General features: G+C 46.7%; 1 protein-coding gene across 3 annotated transcripts in view; it reads left to right on the top strand.

The window, feature by feature from the left end:
* LOC112236317 (A disintegrin and metalloproteinase with thrombospondin motifs 3) overlaps positions 1 to 10,000 on the top strand; it is a gene marked incomplete at its 5' end in the record, with an annotated part of 60,158 nt that overhangs the window by 37,756 nt on the left and 12,402 nt on the right. For 2 of the 3 annotated variants that reach the window (XM_042313598.1, XM_042313597.1), the window contains 1 exon segment: positions 7,256 to 7,463. In XM_042313598.1, coding sequence (XP_042169532.1) covers positions 7,256 to 7,463 — 208 coding nt within the window. 3 annotated transcript variants of the gene reach the window in all.

Here is a 10,000-nt window from a genome sequence, read left to right as displayed (position 1 = left end):
ATAATAACCTGTCATTCCCAGTAGTGGACAGATTGAATAATGAGATAATAACCTAGTCATTCCCAGTAGTGGACAGATTGAATAATGAGATAATAACCTAGTCATTCCCAGTAGTGGACAGATTGAATAATGAGATAATAACCTAGTCGTTCCCAGTAGTGGACAGATTGAATAATGAGATAATAACCTAGTCATTCCCAGTAGTGGACAGATTGAATAATGAGATAATAACCTAGTCATTCCCAGTAGTGGACAGATTGAATAATGAGATAATAACCTTCTGTAGACATTCCCAGTAGTGGACATATTGAATAATGAGATAATAACCTAGTCATTCCCAGTAGTGGACAATTGAATAATGAGATAATAACCTAGTCATTCCCAGTAGTGGACAGATTGAATAATGAGATAATAACCTAGTCATTCCCAGTAGTGGACAGATTGAATAATGAGATAATAACCTAGTCATTCCCAGTAGTGGACAGATTGAATAATGAGATAATAACCTAGTCATTCCCAGTAGTGGACAGATTGAATAATGAGATAATAACCTAGTCATTCCCAGTAGTGGACAGATTGAATAATGAGATAATAACCTAGTCATTCCCAGTAGTGGACAGATTGAATAATGAGATAATAACCTAGTCCTTCCCAGTAGTGGACAGATTGAATAATGAGATAATAACCTAGTCATTCCCAGTAGTGGACAGATTGAATAATGAGATAATAACCTAAATGTCCCAGTAGTGGACAGATTGAATAATGAGATAATAACCAGTCCTTCCCAGTAGTGGACATGATAATAACCTAGTCATTCCCAGTAGTGGACATATTGAATAATGAGATAATAACCTAGTCATTCCCAGTAGTGGACAGATTGAATAATGAGATAATAACCTAGTCATTCCCAGTAGTGGACAGATTGAATAATGAGATAATAACCTAGTCCTTCCCAGTAGTGGACAGATTGAATAATGAGATAATAACCTAGTCATTCCCAGTAGTGGACATATTGAATAATGAGATAATAACCTAGTCATTCCCAGTAGTGGACAGATTGAATAATGAGATAATAACCTAGTCCTTCCCAGTAGTGGACAGATTGAATAATGAGATAATAACCTAGTCCTCCCAGTAGTGGACATATTGAATAATGAGATAATAACCTAGTCATTCCCAGTAGTGGACAGATTGAATAATGAGATAATAACCTAGTCATTCCCAGTAGTGGACAGATTGAATAATGAGATAATAACCTAGTCATTCCCAGTAGTGGACATGAATAATGAGATAATAACCTAGTCGTTCCCAGTAGTGGACATATTGAATAATGAGATAATAACCTAGTCATTCCCAGTAGTGGACAGATTGAATAATGAGATAATAACCTAGTCATTCCCAGTAGTGGACAGATTGAGTGGACAGATTGAATAATGAGATAATAACCTAGTCGTTCCCAGTAGTGGACATATTGAATAATGAGATAATAACCTAGTCATTCCCAGTAGTGGACAGATTGAATAATGAGATAATAACCTAGTCATTCCCAGTAGTGGACAGATTGAATAATGAGATAATAACCTAGTCGTTCCCAGTAGTGGACAGATTGAATAATGAGATAATAACCTAGTCATTCCCAGTAGTGGACATATTGAATAATAGATAATAACCTAGTCGTTCCCAGTAGTGGACAGATTGAATAATGAGATAATAACCTAGTCGTTCCCAGTAGTGGACAGATTGAATAATGAGATAATAACCTAGTCGTTCCCAGTAGTGGACAGATTGAATAATGAGATAATAACCTAGTCATTCCCAGTAGTGGACAGATTGAATAATGAGATAATAACCTAGTCGTTCCCAGTAGTGGACAGATTGAATAATGAGATAATAACCTAGTCATTCCCAGTAGTGGACAGATTGAATAATGAGATAATAACCTAGTCATTCCCAGTAGTGGACAGATTGAATAATGAGATAATAACCTAGTCGTTCCCAGTAGTGGACAGATTGAATAATGAGATAATAACCTAGTCATTCCCAGTAGTGGACATATTGAATAATGAGATAATAACCAGTAGTGGACATATTGAATAATGAGATAATAACCTAGTCATTCCCAGTAGTGGACAGATTGAATAATGAGATAATAACCTAGTCGTTCCCAGTAGTGGACAGATTGAATAATGAGCTAATAACCTAGTCATTCCCAGTAGTGGACAGATTGAATAATGAGATAATAACCTAGTCATTCCCAGTAGTGGACAGATTGAATAATGAGATAATAACCTAGTCATTCCCAGTAGTGGACAGATTGAATAATGAGATAATAACCTAGTCATTCCCAGTAGTGGACAGATTGAATAATGAGATAATAACCTAGTCATTCCCAGTAGTGGACAGATTGAATAATGAGATAATAACCTAGTCATTCCCAGTAGTGGACAGATTGAATAATGAGATAATAACCTAGTCATTCCCAGTAGTGGACATATTGAATAATGAGATAATAACCTAGTCATTCCCAGTAGTGGACAGATTGAATAATGAGATAATAACCTAGTCATTCCCTAGTGGACATATTGAATAATGAGATAATAACCTAGTCATTCCCAGTAGTGGACAGATTGAATAATGAGATAATAACCTAGTCATTCCCAGTAGTGGACAGATTGAATAATGAGATAATAACCTAGTCATTCCCAGTAGTGGACAGATTGAATAATGAGATAATAACCTAGTCATTCCCAGTAGTGGACAGATTGAATAATGAGATAATAACCTAGTCGTTCCCAGTAGTGGACAGATTGAATAATGAGATAATAACCTAGTCGTTCCCAGTAGTGGACAGATTGAATAATGAGATAATAACCTAGTCATTCCCAGTAGTGGACAGATTAAATAATGAGATAATAACCTAGTCATTCCCAGTAGTGGACAGATTGAATAATGAGATAATAACCTAGTCATTCCCAGTAGTGGACAGATTGAATAATGAGATAATAACCTAGTCATTCCCAGTAGTGGACAGATTGAATAATGAGATAATAACCTAGTCATTCCCAGTAGTGGACAGATTGAATAATGAGATAATAACCTAGTCGTTCCCAGTAGTGGACAGATTGAATAATGAGCTAATAACCTAGTCATTCCCAGTAGTGGACAGATTGAATAATGAGCTAATAACCTAGTCATTCCCAGTAGTGGACAGATTGAATAATGAGATAATAACCTAGTCATTCCCAGTAGTGGACAGATTAAATAATGAGATAATAACCTAGTCATTCCCAGTAGTGGACAGATTGAATAATGAGATAATAACCTAGTCATTCCCAGTAGTGGACAGATTGAATAATGAGATAATAACCTAGTCATTCCCAGTAGTGGACAGATTGAATAATGAGATAATAACCTAGTCATTCCCAGTAGTGGACAGATTGAATAATGAGATAATAACCTAGTCATTCCCAGTAGTGGACATATTGAATAATGAGATAATAACCTAGTCATTCCCAGTAGTGGACAGATTGAATAATGAGATAATAACCTAGTCATTCCCAGTAGTGGACAGATTGAATAATGAGATAATAACCTAGTCATTCCCAGTAGTGGACAGATTGAATAATGAGATAATAACCTAGTCATTCCCAGTAGTGGACAGATTGAATAATGAGATAATAACCTAGTCATTCCCAGTAGTGGACAGATTGAATAATGAGATAATAACCTAGTCATTCCCAGTAGTGGACAGATTGAATAATGAGATAATAACCTAGTCATTCCCAGTAGTGGACAGATTGAATAATGAGATAATAACCTAGTCATTCCCAGTAGTGGACAGATTGAATAATGAGATAATAACCTAGTCATTCCCAGTAGTGGACAGATTGAATAATGAGATAATAACCTAGTCATTCCCAGTAGTGGACAGATTGAATAATGAGATAATAACCTAGTCATTCCCAGTAGTGGACAGATTGAATAATGAGATAATAACCTAGTCATTCCCAGTAGTGGACAGATTGAATAATGAGATAATAACCTAGTCTGCTCCCAGTAGTGGACAGATTGATAATGAGATAATAACCTAGTCATTCCCAGTAGTGGACAGATTGAATAATGAGATAATAACCTAGTCGTTCCCAGTAGTGGACAGATTGAATAATGAGATAATAACCTAGTCATTCCCAGTAGTGGACAGATTGAATAATGAGATAATAACCTAGTCATTCCCAGTAGTGGACAGATTGAATAATGAGATAATAACCTAGTCGTTCCCAGTAGTGGACAGATTGAATAATGTGCTCTCTCTTGTTCTGTCTGCCCCCCTCTCTTGTTCTGTCTGCCCCCCCTCTCTTGTTCTGTCTGTCTGTCTGCCCCCCTCTTGTTCTGTCTGCCCCCCTCTCTTGTTCTGTCTGCCCTCCCTCTCTCTGTTCTGTCTGCCCCCCTCTCTTGTTCTGTCTGCCCCCCCCTCTCTTGTTCTGTCTGCCCTCCCTCTCTTGTTCTGTCTGCCCCCCTCTCTTGTTCTGTCTGCCCCCCTCTCTCTTGTTCTGTCTGCCCTCCCTCTCTTGTTCTGTCTGCCCCCCCTCTCTTGTTCTGTCTGCCCCCCTCTTGTTCTGTCTGCCCCCCCTCTCTCTTGTTCTGTCTGCCCCCCCCTCTCTTGTTCTGTCTGCCCCCCTCTCTCTTGTTCTGTCTGCCCCCCTCTCTCTTGTTCTGTCTGCCCCCCTCTCTTGTTCTGTCTGCCCCCCTCTCTCTGTTCTGTCTGCCCCCCTCTCTGTTCTGTCTGCCCCCCTCTCTTGTTCTGTCTGCCCCCCCTCTCTCTTTGTTCTGTCTGCCCCCCTCTTGTTCTGTCTGCCCCCCTCTCTCTTGTTCTGTCTGCCCCCCTCTCTTTGTTCTGTCTGCCCCCTCTCTTGTTCTGTCTGCCCCCCCTCTCTCTTGTTCTGTCTGCCCCCCCCTCTCTTGTTCTGTCTGCCCCCCTCTCTTGTTCTGTCTGCCCCCCTCTCTTGTTCTGTCTGCCCCCCCTCTCTTGTTCTGTCTGCCCTCCCTCTCTTGTTCTGTCTGCCCCCCTCTCTCTGTTCTGTCTGCCCCCCTCTCTCTTGTTCTGTCTGCCCCCCTCTCTTTGTTCTGTCTGCCCCCTCTCTCTTGTTCTGTCTGCCCCCCCTCTCTTGTTCTGTCTGCCCCCCCTCTCTTGTTCTGTCTGCCCCCCTCTCTTGTTCTGTCTGCCCCCTCTCTCTTGTTCTGTCTGCCCCCCCTCTTCTTGTTCTGTCTGCCCCCCTCTCTCTCTTGTTCTGTCTGCCCCCCCCTCTTCTTGTTCTGTCTGCCCCCCTCTCTTGTTCTGTCTGCCCCCCTCTCTCTTGTTCTGTCTGCCCCCCCTCTCTTGTTCTGTCTGCCCCCCCTCTCTCTTGTTCTGTCTGCCCCCTCTCTCTTGTTCTGTCTGCCCCCCTCTCTCTCTTGTTCTGTCTGCCCCCCTCTCTTGTTCTGTCTGCCCCCCTCTCTTGTTCTGTCTGCCCCCCCTCTCTTGTTCTGTCTGCCCCCCTCTCTCTTGTTCTGTCTGCCCCCCCCTCTTGTTCTGTCTGCCCCCTCTCTTGTTCTGTCTGCCCCCCTCTTGTTCTGTCTGCCCCCTCTCTCTGTTCTGTCTGCCCCCCTCTCTTGTTCTGTCTGCCCCCCCTCTCTCTTGTTCTGTCTGCCCCCTCTCTTTGTTCTGTCTGCCCCCCTCTCTTGTTCTGTCTGCCCCCTCTCTTGTTCTGTCTGCCCCCTCTCTTTGTTCTGTCTGCCCCCCTCTCTCTTGTTCTGTCTGCCCCCCCCTCTCTTGTTCTGTCTGCCCCCCTCTCTCTTGTTCTGTCTGCCCCCTCTCTCTTTCTGTTCTGTCTCTTGTTCTGTCTGCCCCCCTCTCTCTTGTTCTGTCTGCCCCCCTCTCTTGTTCTGTCTGCCCCCTCTCTCTTGTTCTGTCTGCCCCCCTCTCTTGTTCTGTCTGCCCCCCCTCTCTCTTGTTCTGTCTGCCCCCCTCTCTTGTTCTGTCTGCCCCCTCTCTCTTGTTCTGTCTGCCCCCCTCTCTTGTTCTGTCTGCCCCCCCTCTCTCTTGTTCTGTCTGCCCCCTCTCTTTGTTCTGTCTGCCCCCCTCTCTTTGTTCTGTCTGCCCCCCTCTCTTGTTCTGTCTGCCCCCCTCTCTTGTTCTGTCTGCCCCCTCTCTCTTGTTCTGTCTGCTCTCCCCTCTCTTGTTCTGTCTGCCCCCCTCTCTTGTTCTGTCTGCCCCCCTCTCTCTTGTTCTGTCTGCCCCCTCTCTCTTGTTCTGTCTGCCCCCTCTCTTTGTTCTGTCTGCCCCCCTCTCTCTTGTTCTGTCTGCCCCCTCTCTCTTGTTCTGTCTGCCCCCCTCTCTTTGTTCTGTCTGCCCCCCTCTCTCTGTGTTCTGTCTGCCCCCCCCCTCTCTTGTTCTGTCTGCCCCCCTCTCTCTTGTTCTGTCTGCCCCCCTCTCTCTGTTCTGTCTGCCCCCCTCTCTCTTGTTCTGTCTGCCCCCCTCTCTCTTGTTCTGTCTGCCCCCCTCTCTCTTGTTCTGTCTGCCCCCCCTCTCTTGTTCTGTCTGCCCCCCTCTCTCTTGTTCTGTCTGCCCCCCCTCTCTCTTGTTCTGTCTGCCCCCCTCTTTGTTCTGTCTGCCCCCCTCTCTGTTCTGTCTGCCCCTCTCTTTGTTCTGTCTGCCCCCCCTCTCTCTTGTTCTGTCTGCCCCCCTCTCCTTGTTCTGTCTGCCCCCCTCTCTTGTTCTGTCTGCCCCCCTCTCTTTGTTCTGTCTGCCCCCCCTCTCTTGTTCTGTCTCTCTTTGTTCTGTCTGCCCCCTCTCTTGTTCTGTCTGCCCCCCTCTCTTGTTCTGTCTGCCCCCCTCTCTTGTTCTGTCTGCCCCCCCTCTCTTGTTCTGTCTGCCCCCTCTCTCTTGTTCTGTCTGCCCCCCTCTCTTTGTTCTGTCTGCCCCCCCTCTCTTGTTCTGTCTGCCCCCCTCTCTTGTTCTGTCTGCCCCCCTCTCTTGTTCTGTCTGCCCCCCTCTCTCTTGTTCTGTCTGCCCCCCTCTCTCTTGTTCTGTCTGCCCCCCTCTTGTTGTTCTGTCTGCTGCCCCCTCTCTTGTTCTGTCTGCCCCCCTCTCTTGTTCTGTCTGCCCCCCTCTCTCTTGTTCTGTCTGCCCCCCCCCTCTCTCTTGTTCTGTCTGCTCTCCCCTCTCTTTTTCTGTCTGCCCCCAATCTTCCCTCCCTCTCTCTCCCTCCTCTCCCAGGTGGTTGGTGGAGGAGTGGAACCTGTGCAGTAAGACGTGTGGGAAGATTGGCTACCAGTCCAGGGTTGTTCAGTGTATGCAGGCCCTCCACAACGGCACCAACCGGACGGTCCACACTAAGTACTGTACAGAGGACAAGCCTGAGACCAGGAAGGTCTGTAACCCCTCTGCTTGCCCTGCGCAGTGGAGGACAGGGGCCTGGTCACAGGTGGGTCCCAGCATAGAGCTTCACTACAGAGTATACTCTAGACAGGGGCCTGGACACAGGTGGGTCCCAGCATAGAGCTTCACCACAGAGTATACTCTAGACAGGGGCCTGGACACAGGTGGGTCCCAGCATAGAGCTTCACTACAGAGTATACTCTAGACAGGGGCCTGGACACAGGTGGGTCCCAGCATAGAGCTTCACTACAGAGTATACTCTAGACAGGGGCCTGGACACAGGTGGGTCCCAGCATAGAGCTTCACTACAGAGTATACTCTAGACAAGGGCCTGGACACAGGTGGGTCCCAGCATAGAGCTTCACTACAGAGTATACTCTAGACAAGGGCCTGGTCACAGGTGTGTCCCAGCCAATGACATATTTAACCCCTGGGTTGCTGAAGCCACCGGTTGGCCTCATTAACACCACCCTGTAGGGCCAGTCCACCATTGAAATACATGGAATTCTACAGTATTTCAATTAAGGACAAAATTGCATGTATTTAAGTATGTTCCTTTGTAGTGGGGCCAATAACATTAGTACTTTTGAGGAAAAATGGTTTAATATCTTTATATGTGTTATATGTTATAAAAAAAAACTGTTTAGCTCACATTGAATAATTATAAAGTCTGCATTACACTTGTTAACTTGTTAACAACGAATGTAGACATGAATACATGCAGTTCTACAGCTTCCCAACATCTTTTCTACACTGGAGGAGCACTACTAAGATGGCTGTGTGGTGGCTTCAATACAGCGCCCCCTGTCAGTCATCTAGGGTTTATACACATCTTTGGTCCCACCATGGAGCTCTGTCTCAGAGCAGACTGTTCACTAGACAAGGGCCTGGTCACAGGTGGGTCCCAGCATGGAGCTCCGCCACAGATCCTATAGTACAGACAGGGGCCTGGTCTGGTCATGGAGCTCCGCCACTGAGCATACTCTAGACAAGGGACCAGTCACAGGTGGGTCCCAGCATGGAGCTCCGCCACAAAGCCTACAGTACAAACAGGGGCCTGATCATGGAGCTCCACCACTGAGCATTCTCTAGACAAGGGACCAGTCACAGGTGGGTCCCAGCATGGAGCTCCGCCACAGAGCCTTCAGTACAGACAGGGACCTGGTCATGGAGCTCTGTCACACAGCTCACAGTACTACTTATCAGAGTTGGGGGTCAACTCGATTTCAATTCAATCAATGATGGAATTGGAATTTCTGTTCACTAAAATAGAATTGTAGTTTTCTTTGAGAAATTGACTGAATTGAATTGTAATGAAGCTGAACCCTGGTGTGGAAACATTCTCCCGTCACCACACACTGAAGGACGTGAAGAGGACGGTTAGCGAGTCCAGACCCTCTAGCAGTCCAGTTTTATTGATTTTGTTGAATATAAACAGGTTTTTCCTGTGTTGTTTACCAGGTTTTCTGGAAAGGGAAGTTGCTCTATAGCGATTTGTTTTAGGAATTGTGCTAGCTGACTGTTCTAGGGATTTCAGCGTTGTTTCTAACAACGGTGAAGAGCCAGCTGCTTTGAGTCTCGTCTGACCCGCTGTCTCTCTGTGGGGCCACCACAGTGTTCAGTAAGCTGTGGAGAGGGGATTCGAGAGAGACAGGTTATGTGACCCGCTGTCTCTCTGTGGGGCCACCACAGTGTTCAGTAAGCTGTGGAGAGGGGATTCGAGAGAGACAGGTTATGTGACCCGCTGTCTCTCTGTGGGGCCACCACAGTGTTCAGTAAGCTGTGGAGAGGGGATTCGAGAGAGACAGGTTATGTGACCCGCTGTCTCTCTGTGGGGCCACCACAGTGTTCAGTAAGCTGTGGAGAGGGGATTCGAGAGAGACAGGTTATGTGACCCGCTGTCTGCCACCACAGTGTTCAGTAAGCTGTGGAGAGGGGATTCCAGGTTATGTGACCCACAGTGTTCAGTAAGCTGTGGAGAGGGGATTCGAGAGAGACAGGTTATGTGACCCCTGTCTCTCTGTGGGGCCACCACAGTGTTCAGTAAGCTGTGGAGAGGGGATTCGAGAGAGACAGGTTATGTGACCCCCTGTCTCTCTGTGGGGCCACCACAGTGTTCAGTAAGCTGTGGAGAGGGATTCACAACGAATGAGAGAGACAGGTTATGTGACCCGACCACAGTGTTCAGTAAGCTGTGGAGAGGGGATTCGAGAGAGACAGGTTATGTGACCCGCTGTCTCTCTGTGGGGCCACCACAGTGTTCAGTAAGCTGTGGAGAGGGGATTCCAGGTTATGTGACCCCCTGTCTCTCTGTGGGGCCACCACAGTGTTCAGTAAGCTGTGGAGAGGGGATTCGAGAGAGACAGGTTATGTGACCCGCTGTCTCTCTGTGGGGCCACCACAGTGTTCAGTAAGCTGTGGAGAGGGGATTCGAGAGAGACAGGTTATGTGACCCGCTGTCTCTCTGTGGGGCCACCACAGTGTTCAGTAAGCTGTGGAGAGGGGATTCGAGAGAGACAGGTTATGTGACCCGCTGTCTCTCTGGGCCACACCACAGAGGGTTCAGTAGAGCCTGGAGTCTCT

The sequence above is a fragment of the Oncorhynchus tshawytscha genome, unplaced genomic scaffold (assembly GCF_018296145.1).
Source record: "Oncorhynchus tshawytscha isolate Ot180627B unplaced genomic scaffold, Otsh_v2.0 Un_contig_8562_pilon_pilon, whole genome shotgun sequence".
Classification (NCBI taxonomy): domain Eukaryota; kingdom Metazoa; phylum Chordata; class Actinopteri; order Salmoniformes; family Salmonidae; genus Oncorhynchus; species Oncorhynchus tshawytscha.
The sequence above is the reverse complement of the archived record's forward strand: the minus strand, read 5'-3'. Positions and strand labels throughout refer to the sequence as shown.